At 45.7% G+C, this 18,795-nt stretch overlaps 1 protein-coding gene across 1 annotated transcript in view; it reads left to right on the plus strand.

The window, feature by feature from the left end:
• LOC102432042 (aldehyde oxidase 4-like) overlaps nt 1-18,795 on the plus strand; it is a 50,143-nt gene that overhangs the window by 14,396 nt on the left and 16,952 nt on the right. The window contains 10 exon segments of the mRNA XM_023763137.1: nt 430-599; nt 903-1,017; nt 1,519-1,641; nt 3,740-3,836; nt 6,895-7,006; nt 9,353-9,508; nt 16,154-16,241; nt 16,555-16,641; nt 16,829-17,020; nt 18,225-18,452. Coding sequence (XP_023618905.1) covers nt 430-599; nt 903-1,017; nt 1,519-1,641; nt 3,740-3,836; nt 6,895-7,006; nt 9,353-9,508; nt 16,154-16,241; nt 16,555-16,641; nt 16,829-17,020; nt 18,225-18,452 — 1,368 coding nt within the window.

The following is an 18,795-nucleotide window of genomic DNA, read 5'->3' on the forward strand; positions in this document are numbered from 1 at the left end:
CTCAACATTTACTGCTTCTAGGAAGTCCTCCCTGCTTTATAAGAGCCACCCAGAATCTCCCAGGAAACTGTGTGTTTTCCTAACACCATATTAGCTGTGTAAATTATTCTTTATTACTCTATGAAATTGATCACATTATGTTAATGTATGTGTTCTGATTCCTCAACAAGGTTGTAGAATCCTTGAGGGCAGGAACAATGTCATCTTGTGTGTGGGAGGGGTCAGGGGGAGGAGTTGGTTAGAGCCTGTAACCAAGAATATATTCCTTACCATAATACTCAATGGATATTTATTAACTCTGACTCATAGCTAGAGATACCCAGTTGCCCGTTGTTTTTCTTGGCTTGTAAGTAATCCAAATATAACAGACCCAATGTTCAGTGCATGAGAATGTCTGGCAGTAAAATAACAGGCTTTTTTCATGAACAGTGTGTGAATCCCCACCAACCTCCTCAAGATCCAGTCGGCCACCCCATGATGCACCAGTCAGCCATTAAACATGCCACTGGGGAAGCCGTGTACGTTGATGACATGCCCCCCATCGCCCAAGAACTCATCCTGGCGGCAGTTACCAGCACCAGAGCTCATGCAAAGATAATGTAAGGAAATAAAAGCTGTCCCTATAAAAGTTACTGAAATGCATTAATAATTTTATACTTAAACCGAGAGCTTACTGTATATGTAAGTCAATTAAAAGTATTTCCTCTTCTGGATGGGAATCATTCATTTTTAAAGCATAGTTATGAAAAAACCTATGGCCAAGAGTCAGAATACCAACGTATTGTCCATGATGTAGTTATGAGGCCCATTGCACTTTTCCCCAGTGTTGGCGGAATCATGTATAGCGTACCCTGAACTTACCCCTGCAACTCTAATGTATACTTTTACATGTTCTCTCCTAGAGCAATTGATGTTTCAGAAGCCCTGGCACTTCCCGGTGTTGTTGATGTGATAACAGCAGAAGATGTTCCGGGAGATAATAACCATAATGGAGAGGTTCTCTATGCACAGAACGAGGTGTGTGATTTGTATGTGACTTAGGATTCAAATACTTTGTGGAAAATGCCATATCACAAAGACTTTCAGAGAACCAAGGACTCCACCTCATTTTCAATTGTGGACTCTTTAGAGATTCTCATAAAAACCATAATCGTGCTTAAGGAAGACTTCTTTAAAAAATTCATAAAAGTCCCAGAAGCAATAAAAGCATCGGCCATTAAGAGAACCAACAGAACTTCAGGAATTTCAGGATGGCTGGATCCCCGTGAGTGATTTCGGAACAGTGAGCAGTGTAGCTGAGGACAGTCCTAGGCAAGACATAATCAAGTTCTGCATCCAATTCTGAACCCCCTAAGTCCCACTCAAGCCATTGTTTTAAATGTATTCTCATAGGCAGGAAATAATCTTGCTTTTGTTCACAGGAACCCAGGGGGTAAATGTAAGAACTTGGGAACAGTAAATCCTTTTTAGTGATTCTATGTTTCAAGCAATTACATTGAACATGTGACTTTTCTACAGGTAATTTGCGTGGGTCAGATCGTCTGCACCGTGGCCGCTGATACCTATGCCCATGCGAAAGACGCCGCTAAGAAAGTGAAGATCGCTTATGAAGACATAGAACCTCGGATTATCACAATAGAGGTATTCGAGCTGCTTTGTTTCTCCAAGAATGACTAGGGTGATGTACTTGTGGCAGAATCCAATCCTCAGAGTCACAGAATAGTACAACCTGGGCTTCATCTATGCTTTACTCAGTGTCATCTCCAAGTTGAGACATGATACTGAGAATTTTCCTGCCTGGAGCCCCATTCCTTCCTGTGTCCACGTCTCCTTGAAAGGCCTCTCGCCAATGCCTGGCCTGAGAATATAGACAAGCAGCACCAGAGGAAGGTCCTTACACCTTCACATACAAAACGAGTCCGTGAGAAAGCCCAGAGCACTGTGACACTCAGAGCAGGTTACCACTGAGTGACAGCTTGGGTCCTCTTGACCTCCATGCCTACTCCCTACTTTAAGCACAAGTTCTGGAGATAGAAAACTCAGATGCATATTCTGACTCTGCCATTTAACAGGCTGTTAAACGGAAGCTTTGGCAAGTTCCTTAAATGCATCATATCTCAACCTCTTCCTCTGTGAAATGGGAACTATGAAAGTTCCTACATGAAAGGTCATCATGAAGCTTAAATGAGAGAATCCACATAAAGTGCTTTAAAAAAGCACCTGGAACATGGGGTGCTTTGAATACATGTTAGCTGTGATTTTATTTTAGTTGTTGTTGTTAATGAGGGCAAGAACACATTCATGGTGCTTATATCCCTGGGGCCCAGCCAAGCCCTAAACCCATAGTAGGTACTCAATAAATGTGTGTGATGAAGGAATAGATGCATAAGCAATATGAAACCTGGCCAGTAGGGTACAGTGTTCACAACCCTCTGAAACCCGGCCAGTAGGGTACAGTGTTCATCATCCTCTGTGATTCTCCCCTGTTTTTCCAAACAGATGCCAAGTTCAAGTATTTTCCAGTTATCTTTTAAATGCCTCTTAGATGTGCCCCTTTTTTTCTCTTCTCACTTTCACCCCTTCCCACTCTCCAGGCCAGTCCTCACCACCTTATTGTCAGATTTACTACAATAACCACTTTATCTCAAAATATCTACCTACCATGTTAATTTTCTAAGCCTCAAAGTTCATCAGATCACTTTTTCTTACAAAAAAAAAAATGTCCCCTTAGACAAGGTTCTTAGTATAAAACTCAAGGTCTTTCATAGTCCAACCTCACTCTATCTTTCAAGTTCATCCAACTGCTTATTTATCTATCTATTTGTTTATTTTTATAGAGAAAGAGAGAGAAAAAACAAAGAGACATTGATTTGTTGTTCCACTTATCTATGCATTCGTTGTTTGATTCTTGTATGTGCCCTGCCCTGAATGGGGACTGAACCCAAAACCAATGCTCTAACCAACTGAGCTACCTGGCCATGGCAGAACTGCTTCTTTTCTTAAGAAATATGTTTTTATTGATGAGAGAGAGAGAAAGAGAGAGAGAGAGAGAGAAACATCGATTGGCTGCCTCCTGCATGCCCCCTAATGGGGATTGACCGTGCAACCCCAGGCATGTGCCCTGACAGGGAATCGAACCGGTAAACTATCAGTGCACTAGACGACACTCAACCAACTGAGCCACACTGACCAGGGCTCAGCTACTTCTTGATAGAAAACTCCCCAGCCAATCTAGCCTTGTTCTCATTTTGGTCCCACAGCTGGATTTTAACCTCTGTTGCTTTATGAGATGCTCTTGATTTCAAATGATTTGCAGTTTCTTCTCTGTCTGCCCTAATCCTATCCAATTCAGCACCTGAGGTCACCTACACAGGCCATCTCTGAGCATCCCCAGCCCCAGCAGGTCCTCCTCTTGGCCTCTCTTTGATCTATTATCTTCCCCCTCATCACAAAGTTGGCCCCTAACACCAAACTGCCTACTGTCAGCAAACCAGGGGGTAAGATTGTGTTTTATACATCCTTCTTCCCCCCAGCTCTTCCTCCCAGTGCTGAACAGACTACTAGTAAGTAGTCACCAATGCCTGCAATCCATTGTGACCCAATTGTCTTGGTGTGTGAAGATCTGATAGAGCAGGAGCATGGGATTTTGCTGGGGTTTGAATGGCTTATTAGAATGTAAAAAAATAAATAAAAACAAGAATCTTATTTTTTGTTGTTGTTATTTCTTTTTCCCCTGCAGCAAGCCCTAGAGCACAATTCATTTCTTTCTGATGAGAGGAAAATTGAGCAGGGAAATGTAGAGCAAGCCTTTAAACATGTTGATCAAATCATTGAAGGTAAGTGGTCTTGGCTAGAAAAGTGAAGCTTCTGGAGATAAAGACTACATCGGCCATTGGTTTGAGAAATACTGAAATTCTAAGGCAGAGCTTCTCAACCCTAATGTGATACTTAAACTGCAATTTAAAATGCACAAATAAGTCCCGGCCAGTGTTGCTCAGTGGTTGAGCGCCGACCTATGATCCAGGAGGTTATGGTTTAATTCCCAGTCAGAGCACGTGCCCCGATTGCAGGCTCAATCCCCAATATGGGGTGTGCAGGAGGTAGCCCTTCAATGATTCTCTCATCATTGTTGTTTCTCTCTCTCCCCCTGCCTTCCTTTCTGAAATCAATAAAAATATATTTAAAATAAATAAAATGCACAAATAATCTTACAGTCTGATGAAGTTTTACATATGCAGCAATCTGTGTAAATACTACCCACAGTGAGATATGGGCCTTTCCAGAGCCCCAGAAAGCTTCCTTGTGCCCCGCCCCCTCCAGGTCAGCAACCTTCTGAAAGGTCTTATTCTAACTGTGGTCACTGTAGGTGAGTTTACCTGTTTTGCACTTCATATAAATGGAAACTAGAGTGTAACTTTTTCTGTGTTTACCTCTTTTCATCAACATTATGTGTGGGAGGTTCACCGTGTTGGTGCATAGATCAGTAGTTCTTTTTCATTGTTCGGGAGCATTCTATTGTATAGATATTCCACAATTTATATTTCTGTTCTACTGTTCATGGACAGTTCAGTTGGTTTCAACTTGGGACTATTATGAATAATGTTTCTAAACACACTATTGTGGTCCAAAAGGAGATGCCATAACAAGTGTAACCAAAAGTAACGTCACAGGGTGATCTGATCATAAATTCCTCACATGGTGAGTAGTTACAGTCCAGGCATATAACTTCCTTAGGAAAAAGTGTTATCTTTGCCTTAAGCAAGCCCTATTCTTTATTTCTGTGCATCTAGATCAGCGGTTCTCAATCTGTGGGTCCCGACCGCTTTGAGGGTCGAACGACCCTTTCACACTGACCAGGACTCAGCTGCTAATCTAGCCTAAGACCATCGGAAAACACATATATAATTACATATTGTTTTGTGATTAATCACTATGCTTTAATTATGTTCAATTTGTAACAATGAAATTGGGTGTCACCACAACATGAGGAACTGCATTAAAGGGTCGCGGCATTAGGAAGGTTGAGAACCACTGATCTAGATAAACACAAACTATGGCAACACCATGCTAGGCATATCACATGTATTATATTATTTAATAATGACAAAAACCCTGAGAAATGAGTATTCTAAAACCAATTTTAAGCTCCTAAGAATTTTCTGCTTATGATTTAATATTCAAGCAGAACAACTCTGAGAAGGAACATATATTGGTAGCTCCATTTTACAGATAAAGAAACTGAGGCTTAGAAAAGTTAGGTAATTGACTGAGACCTCATATTCAGTTTATAATAGAGCCAGGACTGGAGCCCAAGACTAGATGACCCACAGGTCCTTGCTCTTAATCACAGTAATAAATTTTCTTTTCATTTTTATACTCACCCTAAGAGCAATGGAGTCACAAGATGCTAGCCCTTTGTCATTTAGGATTTTGGCCATTATGGGAGTCCAAATTTTAGCACAAATGGAAAATTTGAAATTCGAAAGGAATTTGGAATTTGGGCAGAAATGACTAAGAATTACAGAGTATGCCAACATGGAGAAAGGGTGCAGTTAGAATGTGGATCCTAGAGTCAGATTGCCTGGGCTTGCATCTCACCTCTGTTATTTACCGGCTGTGTGGCCTTGGGCAACTCACTTAACTTTTTCTTAGCTCAGTTTTCTAATAATACCTGCTTCACAGGATTGGTATGATGATTAAAGGAATTCATTATCTGTAATTTGCTATGCCTGAGAACAACACCTAGCATCTGTAAAAATGATGTCGTTGTTTAAATTTAGATGAAAGTCAGTATATGGTATGCTAAAAACAAAGGTTTTGAGGGAGGGCTCTTTGGGAGAACTCACATTCTATTGTCCCAAGAAATAATTTCCAAAAATTCTTTGACTCTTGGAAAAGCAATTCACTTATTTTAACTACACAGGAATCTTTTGGCCGGTTTTAAAGTAAATTTTAGCTAGAGCCAAATGCCTGTCTTGGCACAGCCTGCAAAAAGGATGTTTTAACCAAGCCAACCATCTCAGATAAACCAGTAAGAACAGGCCGTAAAACTGGTGGGAACAGGTCTGCCACTTTATTTATTTATATACTAGAGGCCCCATGCACAAAATTCATGCAAGGGGCTCCGAGGGCCGGTGTGGCAGCCGGGGCTTCATCTGGAAGGATGTCCAGTCTATTTAGCATATTACACTTTTATTATTATAGATTTACTTATTTATTTATTTTAAAATATATTTTTATTTATTTTAGAGAGGAAGGGAGAGGGAGAGATAGAAACATCAATGATGAGAGATACTCATAATCAGCTGACTCCTGCACACCCCCCTACTGGGGATTAAGCCCGAAACCCGTGCATGTGCCCTTGACTGGAATCAAACCTGGGACCCTTCAGTCCACAGGCCGACGCTCTATCCACTGAGCCAAACCAGCTAGAATCAGTTCTACCATTTTAAACCTTTGTGTCCTTTGCCAAGCTGCTTATCCTCAGTATGACTCAATTATTCTAATGTTACCTAATTGAGGTGGGTATTATTACCCACACTTTACAGGTAAAGAACTGAGGCTTTAATAACATGGCCAAACTCACTGAGCAAAGAGATGACAAAGACTGGATATGTGGCCAGGTTGGGCTGTGCACTTAAGTCCAACACATCATGGATCTCACCACCCACAAGACAGATGAGAAACCGAGCCCAAGAGAAGGGGACTGAATTACCCCTGGTCACCCAGCTGGCTGGGCACAGTGAAGGTTAATGAGGAAAAGTGGTTTAACCAAATGTATAAAGTCCAGTTCTCCATAAGCTGAAGCGACCTGCCCTTTATAAACCAAACCCCCCTGAGAGCCTCCAGGGAGGGACTTTCAGGCAAACACTGTCCTGTGTTCATGCTTCACAGGTGAGATCCACGTGGAAGGACAGGAGCATTTTTACATGGAAACGCAAACTATCCTGGCTATCCCAAAAGAAGAAGATAAAGAAATGGTGTTACACCTTGGAACGCAGTTTAAGTGCAGGTAACAGGATATCTTTGGAAATTGAGACTCCAGATGACTGTGGTGTGAGGCCCATACAACCAGGCATTCCTCTTTGGAGGCGTTTTGATTGTTCCCATTCCCCGTCTCAGACTCCCTGCACAATTGACGCTAGCTAAATCCATAATGGAGGAGGTGGGCAGATATTTCCCTAAATGGGCAGACCTTTTAAGAGATCAGAAACGTTTGCTCCCTTCCAAACTACAGGGCAAAGTTCCCCTTTCCCTAATAACAATTGACGGTGTAAAATGTACATGTGTATTTACATTTTCATCATGGTTGATGGGTGCTGGTTCTCTCTCTATAAACGTTCTTGCGTCTTTGTGGTGCAGATGTACATTGATCGCATTTCCAAGACATTTCAGCCCAGCTCAGTAGCGTGTGAATTCCAGTCCTGCTCTAGCGGCTGAGTTATACAGCATGGCCACCTGGCCACCCCCCCATGCAAGCAACGAAAATCCCCTGACCTTCCCTTCTTCTGAAATGCAGAGTTGTAGGTCCGAGCACAGTGCTAGGAATACTTAAATAATGACACGGGGAGAAGCATCTCTGAAGGGAAAAGCTGGGGGTTTCCTGGTAGAGACCACAGTGAGTTGGTATCTTGAGGTCTTAAAGGGGTGGGTAGGCTCAATGGGAGGCGGAAGCTACCAAATGCCATTCGAGGCGAAGTGAAAGGGCAGGGGACTGAAGCTGGGCTGGGTGTGCCGCAGCGTCCAGAGGTGCACGTGTGGAACTGGGCAGAAGGGTGTGGAGGTGTGTGCTTTGCCCCTAAGAAGCTATGTGACCTCCCACAAGTCACTGGGCATCAATATCTTTTTGTGTAAATTGAGGAAGGTGACAAAGATGACCTCTGAGGTCTGTTTTTGTAGACAGTATGTGTCTCTGGGCTCTGAATGGATAATGTGTAAGGTCACGATGAATATTATTATTTTTTATATTTTTTAATTGATTTCAGAGAGGAAGGGAAAGGGAGAGAGATAGAAATATCAATGATGAGAATCATTGATTGGCTGCCTCCTGCACGGCCCCCATTAGGGATCAAGCCTGCAATCCGGGCATGTGTCCTTGACCGGAATCGAACCTGGGACCCTTCAGTCCACAGGCCGATACTCTACCCACTGAGCCACACCAGCTAGGGCGGTCACCATTCATATCTACCTGGGATACAGTGAGTCGGCTCCATAACAGCAGGCATTTCCCAGGGCACTAGTACTCACAGCTCACCACCCAGAACTGGGGCAGTATCAAGAGCAGGCTCAGCAAGGACTTGGACGGACATTTCTCCAAAGAAAGTCTATGAATGACTAATAAGCATGTGAAAAGATGTTCAGCATCATTAGTAGGAAATTCAATTCAAAACCCACAGCAATACCACGTCACATCCCCTAGAACAGCTATACTTAAAAGGACAGAAAGTAGCAAGTGTTAGCGAGGCTGCAGGAAATTAGAACCTTCATCCATTGCTGTTGGCCATGAGTAATGGCACTTTGGAAAACAGCTTGGCAGTCTCTCAGGATGTTAAAAATAAGGTGACCACATAACCCAGCAGTTCAACAACTAGGTATCTACCCAAGAGAAATGAAAACACATATCCACACAAAAACTTATCCATGAATGTTCATAGCAGCGTTTTCACAGTAGGCAAAAGTAGAAACAATGCCATAGCCCATCAACTAATAAAGGGATAAAATATGTGATATATCAATACAATAGAATATTATTCAGCCATAAAAAAGAATGGAGTTGCCCTGGCTGGGTCGCTCAGTAGGTTGGAGCATCGTTCCATATACTGAAAAGGTTGCCGGTTCGATTCCGGTTTTGGCAGGTATGGGAGGCAACTGATGGATGTTTCTCTCTCTCATTAATGTTTCTCTCTCTCTTTCTCTCCCTTCCTCTTTCTCTAAAATCAATAAAAGCACATCCTTGGGTAAAAAATTTAAAAAAAAGAATGGAGTACTGGTACATGCTACAACATGATGAACCTTGGAAACATAATGTTAAGTGAAAGAAGCCAGTCACAAAAGGCCACCCTTGTGTTATTCCACGTATATGAAATGTTCTAAACAGGCAAATCTGTAGAGACAGAAAGCAGATTAGTAGTTGCCTAGTGGTGGGGCATTCGAGGGAGTTGAGATTAGGGGGAGCTCCGAAGTGGCTGCTTAATAGATACAAGGTTTCTTTGGGGATACTGAAAATATTCTAAAATTGGATTGTGATGATGGTTTCACAGTTCTGTAAATGCTGTATGTGTTGAACTACTGATCCTATGCAGAGGGGAAGTACATGGATGAGGAAATGTCCTATTAAATTGCACTTTGTGAGGTCAGGGGTTTATCTCTTTCAGGAATTTGTGGCTGCAGCACTTAACATCCCAAGGAATAGAGTCGCCTGCCATATGAAAAGAACTGGAGGAGGATTTGGGGGGAAATCGACCAAGCCCTCCGTGCTGGGTGCTGTCACTGCTGTGGCCGCCAACAAGTAAGAGTCGCAGTGCCAGCTATTAATGGCAGAACTCCTAGCTGGACAGGTGCCTCCCATGTCCTTCCAGCCCTGCACCCACCCCAGGGTTCATTCCATTGGTCACAGGCTGTCACTTCCAAGGGGTGTGGTTAGCCTGAGGGTGAAGGGACACTGCTCTACCCACTCTCCAGCCATCAGGGTCACCATAGGCAAGGGGCCTCAGTGTCCTCCCAGTAAAGTGAAGAAAGTAATATCTACCTGGTTCACAAGATAGTTGTGTGGAATAAATGCAATCACTATAGATGTTGACTGGTTGCCAGGACATAACTATATATTACTTCTTCATGACTGCATTGACTTTCAATCTTTAAATGTTTGTTTTAAATTGTTAAAATAGCCCTAACCGGTTTGGTTCAGTGAATAGAGCATGGGCCTGCAGACCAAAGAGTCCTGGGTTCAATTCTGATCAAGGGCACGTACCTTGTTTGCAGGCTCTTCCCTGGCCCCAGACCCTGGTCCTGGCATGTGCAGGAGGCAACTAATCGATGTGTTTCTCTCACATCGATATTTCTTTCTGTCTTTCCTTCTCTTATCCACTCTCTCTAAAAAAAATCAATGAAAAATATCTTCCGGTGAGGATTTTAAAAAATATAAATATAACATAATATAATATAATTAATATAATATAATATAATATAATATAATATAATATAATATAATATAATATATTGTTAAAAATTAATCAAGCTAAGGTGGCTTAATGGAGGGCAGATCAAAGCCCCAACCTTACAAGGGACACATTTTGTGATGAAACACAGCAGGGTTGGCTGCTGCCTGGGAATGTTCACTTAGCCCGACAGAGGGCAGGCCCAATCCCTAGGTGCCTCCCCTGGTCGGGCTCAGAGCAGGGCTGATTGGGGAATTGGGGTGCCGCCCCCTGTCATGCACAGAGGAGGGCGGATTGGGAGGTTGCGATGCCACCCTCAGTCACGCTCAGGGTAGGGCCGAATGAGGGGTTTAGGGCACCGCCCCCCTGTCACACTCAAGGCAGGGTCGATGGGGAGGTTGCGGCACCACCCCCCTGTCACGCACAGAGCAGGGCCAATCAAAGGGGTTGGGGCACTGCCCCCTGTCACGCACAGAGCAGGGCCAATCAGGGGGGTTGAGGAGCACCCCCCTGTCACTCACAGAGTAGGGCCCATAGGGGAGTTAGGGCACCGCCCCCTGTCACACACAGAGCAGGGTGGATCAGGGGGTTGGGGCGCCACCACTGTCACACTCAGGGCAGGGCCAATGGGGAGGTTATGGCTCTACCGTGTCACACACAGAGCAGGGCCTGTGGGGGTGTTGGGGGTGGGCGCTGCCCTCTATCACCCACAGAGCAGGGCCGATCAGGGGGTTGGGGCGCCGCCACTGTCACACTCAGGGCAGGGCCGATGGGGAGGTTATGGCTCTACCCTGTCACACACAGAGCAGGGCCTGTGGGGGGGAGGGTTGGGACGCCGCACCCTGTCACACACAGAGCAGGGCCGATCAGGGGGTTGGGACACCACACCCTGTCACACACAGAGTCGCAGGGCGATCAGGGGGTTTGGGCGCTGCCCCCTGTCACACTGATCCGGTGCCAGGAGGCCTCGTGGCTCTGCTGATCCCGGTGCTGGGAGGCATATTACCCTTTTACTATATAGGATAGAGGCCTGGGGGCCGGCTGGTTTGCCCTGAAGGGTGTCCTGGATCAGGGTGGGGGTCCCCACTGGGGTGCCTGGCCAGCCTGGATGAGGGGATGATGGCTGTTTGCAGCTGGTCACACACCCTTCAGGGTGGGAGTCCCCACTGGGGTGCCTGGCCAGTCTGGGTGAGGGGCTGAGGGCTGCTTTCAGGCTGGCGATTGACTGAAGCTCCCAACCGCTCCTTTTTTTCTTTTTCTTTTTTTTATTCTGGGCCAGCTTTAGCTCTGGCTCTAGCTCTGAGGCCTCGGCTGCTGAAAGCTGGTATCTGGTTTGTTTGCGTTCTATAATTGAAACAATGTATAACTCCAGCTCTGAGATCCCGGCGGCTGAAAGCTGGTTTCTGGGGTTTTGTTTAGCTTCTATATTTGTTACAATGTTTCAAACTGCCAGGTCAGAGGCCGGCAGCGGCAGGCGGGGAACGTTGGAGTCCGCCAGTCACTGGAGCAAGCAAGCCTCCCTGTTCACTTCAGTGCATGGCTGCCGGCCGCCATCTTGTTTGTCAGTTAATTTGCATATACTCACTGATTAGCCAATGAAAAGGGTAGCGGTCGTACGCTAATTACCATGTTTCTCTTTTATTAGTGTAGACATAATATCTAATAATAGACAAACATGGTAATTGACCATACCTCCGCTAGGCTTCCCATTGGCTAATCAGCAGGATATGCAAATTAACTGCCAACAAAGATGGCGGCCTGCAGCCACGCAGCTGAAGCGAACAGGAGGCTTGCTTGCTCCAGTGATGGAGGAAGCCAAGGTTCCTCGCCTGCCACAGCCCAGCTCTGAGCTCCGGAAGCAACAATGTTTCAATTATAGAAGCCAAACTAACCCCAGATACCTGCTTCCAGACAGCCATGGCCTCAGAGCTGGAGCTGAGCCTCAGAGCTGGAGCTAGCTCTCAGCTCCAGTGACAGCTATAGAAGGTAAATAAATCCCAGAATAAAAGAAAAAGAAAAAAAGGAGAGGCTGGGAGCCTCTGGCCAGGCACCCCAGTAGGGACCCCCACCCTGAAGGGGGTGTGACCAGCTGCAAACAGCCATCAGCCCCTCACCCAGGCTGTCCAGGCACCCCAGCGGGACCCCCACCCTGATCCTGGACACCCTTCAGGGCAAACCAGCCGGCCCCCACCCGTGCACCAGGCCTCTATACTATATAGTAAAATATAGTAAAAGGGTAATATGCAAACTGACCCTAACAGCAGAAGGACTGGGAATGACTGGTCACTATGACACACACTGACCACCAGGGGGCAGACGCTCAATGCAGGAGCTGCCCCCTGGTGGTCAGTGCACTCTCACAGGGGGGAGCTCTGCTCAGCCACAAGCCAGGCTGATGGCTGCCAGTACAGCAGTGGTGGTGGGAGCCTCTCTTGCCTCCTCAGCAGCACTAAGGATGTCTGACTACAGCTTAGGTCGGCTCCCTGCTGGCAAGTGGACATCCCCCGAAGGCTGCTGGGCTGCCAGAGGGATGTCTGATTGCCATCTTAGGCCCAATCCCCTGGGGAGCAGGCCTAAGCCAGCAAGTGGTAACCCCCGAGGGGTCCCAGACTGTGAGAGGGCACAGGCCGGGCTGAGGGACCCCTCCTCTTGAGTGCACAAATTTTTGTGCACCGGGCTTCTAATCTAATAAAAGACAAATAGGGTAATTAACTGTAGCTCCGACACGCTTCCCATTGGCTAATCAGGGCAATATGCAAATTAACTGCCAACCAAGATGGCGGCCGGCAGCCAGGCAGCTGAAGCGAACAGGAGGCTTGGTTGCCCTGGCGATGGAGGAAGCCAAGATTCCCTGCCCGCCGCTGCTGGGCTCTGAGCTGCACTCTAAGAAACAATGTTGCAATTATAGAAGCTAAACAAACCCCAGATACCTGCTTTCATCCAGCGAGGCCTCAGAGCTGGAGCTGCAACAGTGTTTCAATTATAGAAGCTAAACAAACCCCAGATACCTGCTTTCAGCAGCCAAGACCTCAAGCTGGAGCTGGCCTCAGAGCTAAAACCGGCTCTCAGTTCCAGTGACAGCTATAGAAGGTAAATAAATCCCAGAATAAAAAAAAGGAAAGAAAAAAAGGAGAGGTTGGGAACTTCATTCACCCACCAGCCTGAAAATGGCCCTCAGCTGCTCACCCAGGCTGGCCAGGCACCCCAGTGGGGACTCCCACCCTAAAGGGGGTGCGACCAGCTGCAAACAGCCATCAGCCCCTCATCCAGGCTGGCCAGGCACCCCAGTGGGGAACCCCACCCTGAAGGGGGTGTGACCATCTGTAAACAGCCATCAGCCCCTCACCAAGGCTGGCCAGGCACCCAAGCGGGACCCCCACCCTGATCCGGGACACCCTTCAGGGCAAACCAGTCGGTCCCCACCCATGCACCAGGCCTCTGTCCTATATAGTAAAAGGGTAATATGCAAACTGACCCTAACAGCAGAAAGACTAGGAATGACTGGTCACTATGACACACACTGACCACCAGGGGGCAGACACTCAATGCAGGAGCTACCCTCTGTTGGTCAGGGTTCTCTCACATGGGAGGAGCTCTGCACAGCCACAAGTCAGGCTGATGGCTGCCAGTACAACGATGGTGTTGGGAGCCTCTCCTGCCTCCTCAGCAGCACTAGAGATTTCTGACTGCAGTTTAGGCCTGCTCCCTGCTGTCAAGTGGACATCCTCCAAGGGCTGCCGGACTGCCAGAGGGATGTCTGATTGCCATCTTAGGCCCAATCCCCCGGGGAGCAGGCCTAAGCCAGCAAGTGGTCATCCCCTGAGGGATCCCAAACTGCGAGAGGGCACAGGCCGGGCTGAGGGACCCCCCCCCCCTCGAGTGCACAAACTTTTTTGCACTGGGCCTCTAATAATATAATAAAAGACAAATAGGGTAATTAACCATAGCTCCGACATGCTTCCCATTGGCTAATCAGGGTGATATGCAAATTAACTGCCAACCAAGATGGCGGCCGGCAGCCAGGCAGGTGAAGCACACAGGAGGCTTGGTTGCCCTGGTGATGGAGGAAGCTAAGGTTCCCCGCTTGCTGCAGCCGGGCTCTGAGCTGCACTCTAAGAAACAATGTTGCAATTATAGAAGCTAAACAAACCCCAGATACCTGCTTTCAGCTGCAGAGACCTCAGAGCTGGAGTAGCAACAGTGTTTCAATTATAGAAGCCAAACAAACCCCAGATACCTGCTTTCAGCAGCTGAGGCCTCAAGCTGGAGCCGGGACTCAGAGCTAAAGCCGGCTCTCAGCTCCAGTGACAGCTATAGAAGGTAAATAAATCCCAGAATTTTTTTAAAAAGGAAAAAAAGGAGAGGTTGGGAGCTTCATTCGCCCACCAGCCTGAAAACGGCCCTCAGCTCCTCACCCAGACTAGCCAGGAACCCCAGTGGGGACTCCCACCCTGAAGGGTGTGTGAACAGCTGCAAACAGCCATCAGCCCCTCATCCAGGCTGACCAGACACTCAAGCGGCACCCCCACCCTGATCCGGGACACCCTTCAGGGCAAACCAGTCGGTCCCCACCCATGCACCAGGCCTCTATCCTATATAGTAAAAGGGTAATAAGCAAACTGACCCTAACAGCAGAAGGACTAGGAATAACTGGTCACTATGACACACACTGACCACCAGGGGGCAGATGCTCAATGCAGGAGCTGCCCTCTGGTGGTCAGGGTGCTCTCACATGGGGGGAGCTCTGCTCAGCCACAAGCCAGGCTGATGGCTGCCAGTACAGCAGTGGTGGTGGGAGCCTCTCCTGCCTCCTCAGCAGTGCTAAGGATGTCCGACTGCAGTTTAGGCCTACTCCCCACTGGCAAGTGGACATCCCCCGAAGGCTGCTGGGCTGCCAGAGGGATGTCTGATTGCCATCATAGGCCCAATCCCCCGGGGAGCAGGCCTAAGCCAGCAAGTGGTCATCCCCTGAGGGGTTCCAGACTGCGAGAGGGCACAGGCTGGGCTGAGGGACCCCCCCCCCAAGTGTACAAATTTTTGTGCACTGGGCCTCTAGTATAATTAATATAATATAATATAACATAACATAACATAACATAACATAACATAACATAATATAATATAATATAATATAATATAATATAATGTTAAAATAAATCAAGCTAAGGTGGCTGAATGGAGGGCAGGTCAAAGCCCCAACCTTACAAGGGACACATTTTTTGATGAAACACAGCAGGGTCAGCTGCTGCCTGGGAATGTCCTCTTAGCCTTGACATCATCCAGGTGGGATAACCAGACACATTAGGAGTGGGAATAGCCACGACTTTTTGTGAACCTCTTGCGTATCAGAGTTCATTAAGTATGTTCAGGACAATCGTAACTTACCCCAGGCTATCACTGCGAAGAGAAACACTGAACATCACAGTTCACTGGCACTTTCCAAGCATAGCAAAGCCTGTCCTGTGAGCAGAGGTATAGGCACGGGGAGCATCCTCTCTGAAGCCAGCAGGGTCCTCCACAGGCACCTGATGACGGGGAGTCTGCATGAAAGGGGGGCAGAACTCAACGGAGTATTGATTGGTTCTCAATCCTTTCAGCCTCAGCATTCCCCTTTGGCAAGTGTTTTAATGCCCCTTTTAATATCCAAAGTGAACATCATCATAATATAACCTACTAATTCACACAATTGCAAAATCCTCATACAATGCCTTAATGTCATATAAAAAAGAAATAAAAGGAAAGTAACAGAAGTAAATAATGTATTATTTCAACATCAAAATTCTCAGACATGACTAAATCAGGATAACATTAATAGGGGCTTTTATTTTTGTGTTTGTTAAGTTTTAATGTCCCCACAAACTTCAAAATGTTGTTTAAGGTATGTTACTACCCCCATGAAAAAACACTAAGTTAGGTTATGTCCAGTCCCCTTTCGCCAGCTCCATGTTTCTACACCTTTATGAAGCACCCAGCGTATTAACAGTCATTTCCTACAGGACTGGCCGCCCAATCCGGTATGTTCTAGAACGTGGTGATGACATGCTGATAACTGCTGGCCGCCACCCACTCCTCGGAAAATACAAAGTGAGTGAGAGAAAAATTTTAGGAGACTGCTGAAAATATTGTCCAGGGACAACCAATCAATCATAAAACAACTACTAAATTCCATGCTGACTGCAAGGGGTATTTGGATGCTACCCAAAACCAATCAGAACTTTCTGTTGGGATCCCATGGTTGCCCTGGGCACCATCCTCAGGGTTCCTCTGATGACTGTCACATCAAATCATGTTCATAAGCTGGGTATGGACTGACACGTGCGGTCGGATGTGTTTGTGTACAGCAGGATCTGGTTGTAAAGAACTGCTGAGAACATGGTTTTGTCATATCACTTTGCAGATTGGATTCATGAACAACGGTGTGATCAAAGCTGCCGACGTTCAATATTATCTCAATGGTGGATGCACCCCTGATGAGTCTGAGTTGGTAAATAAGGACTGACTATGCCCTCCCAGTAGGTTACCCGTTGAGTTGTGTGTGCTACACTTTATTCGCATGGATATTTGTCATACAAATTAGACAAAATTCTGTGAAGGGTTTGTGTTACAGATAGAATTTGATAACTGATTTTGAATGTTTGATAGATGTGAAGTTCGGTTTTGTTTTCATTCAGGTGATAGAGTTCGTTGTGCTGAAATCTGAAAATGCATATCATATTCCTAACTACCGGTGCCGGGGTAGGGCTTGCAAAACAAACTTGCCATCCAACACTGCCTTTCGAGGATTTGGCTTTCCCGAGGTTTCAGTGGTAGTTGAAGCTTACATAACTGCTGTGGCATCTCAATGTAACTTACTCCCTGAAGAGGTAGGTAATCAGACAGAATCCCCTTACAAAACTCTGCCATCAATGGTTCAAATATATATTGAGCACCTACATACAGCATTACATTAGCTTGTAAGATTCAAAGTATATAGTCTATGTATCAGTAAGCTTTTCCTGTGCAACAAGTCAATCAAAACTTAGTAGATTAAGCCCTAGTTGCTTTGGCTCAGTGGAGAGAGTGTCCACCTGTGGACTAAAGGGTCCCAGGTCCGATTCCGGCCAAGGACACATGCCTGGGTTGCAGTCTCGATCCCCAGTAGGGGGCATGCAAGAAACAGCTAATCAATGATTCTCTATCATCATTGATGTTTCTATCTCTCGCTTCCTCTCTGAAATCAATAAACATATATTTTTTTAAAAACTTAGTGGATTAAGACAACAAATAGTATTTCTTCTGATTCTGTGGGTCAGCTGCTAGGTAGCTCTTCTGGTCTGGCTCAGCTTAACTGGAGTTTTATGGTCCAAGATAGATTCACTTCCTCATCTGGTGGTCATTGACTGATGAGTCTAAATATCACAGCTGGGAAGGCTCCTCTCTGCTCCACAGGGTCTCTCATCCTCCAGGAGGTTAGCCCAGATTAGTTCTCATCGTGGTTCATAGATTTTCCAGGAGAAGTAAGAACATGATGCAAGCACTTTTCATGTCTCTGCCTGCATTACATATGTGTTGTCCCACTGTCCAAAGCGGCCAATCCTCCCACAGTCAGTGTGAAACCACCCAACGGCATGACTAGGGAGATTGGCATCATTACAGCCATTTGTGCAAACATCCTACCATAGTTCAGATTTTGAGGAGCGAATTTGAGAACAGTTAAGAATAAAGAAACATTGTGTAGAAGTAAAAGAATTTTGAGTCAGGAGAAATTTGTCTCAACACTAACGAAACTTGTCATAGGACTCATAATACACCTTCTATTTCTCAAGGTTATTGTAAAGTTGTTGAGATCATATACTTAGTCTGCAACCTGGAAGATATGATGTGTTCAACAGTAGTTTCTATTGTTATTATGATTATTGTTATTATCATTATGTTTATATGTTTACATTTGTATTTACATATTTATATCCATTTAAATAGTTGTTTCTTTTTTAGAAAGACTTTCTTCATGTCAGGTATATAACAAAAACACATGTTTCACAAATGGAATAGCATGTATGCTTGAAATGCTTTTTTCTTGTCTTTCAGGTTAAAGAAATAAACATGTACAAGGGAATTAGTAAAACAGCCTTTAAACAGAGATTTAATCCAGAGCCCTTGGGAAGATGCTGGAAAGAGTGTCTGGAGAAATCTTCATTTTATGCTAGGAAGAGGAATGCTGAGGAATTTAACAAAAATAATTATTGGAAGAAAAGGGGGCTTGCTGTGGTCCCCTTGAAATATACCGTTGGCGTTCAATATGCCCAGTACAATCAGGTGAGGTTGGGAGAAATGTGTCTTGAGGTATGGGGTCAAACTTCAAGTCCATGTAAGAATTGGAGGGAATAAGAGGATCCCTTTCCCTCTTTCCTAACTTCTTAGTGACAGCAGTAGGGTCATTTGAAGACAGAGCTTTCAAAACACTGAAAACAGACAGAGCTGCTCCATTCTCACAGAAACCTGAAGTCACCATACTGGGCTCCATCACTACATAGGGTCACCATACTGGGCTTCATGATTACACGGAGTCACCATACTGGGCTCCATGGCTATACAAGGTCTCCATACTGGACTTCATGATTACACGGAGTCATCATACTGAGGCTCCATGACTACCCAG

Source organism: Myotis lucifugus, unplaced genomic scaffold (assembly GCF_000147115.1).
Source record: "Myotis lucifugus unplaced genomic scaffold, Myoluc2.0 scaffold_3, whole genome shotgun sequence".
Taxonomy (NCBI): domain Eukaryota; kingdom Metazoa; phylum Chordata; class Mammalia; order Chiroptera; family Vespertilionidae; genus Myotis; species Myotis lucifugus.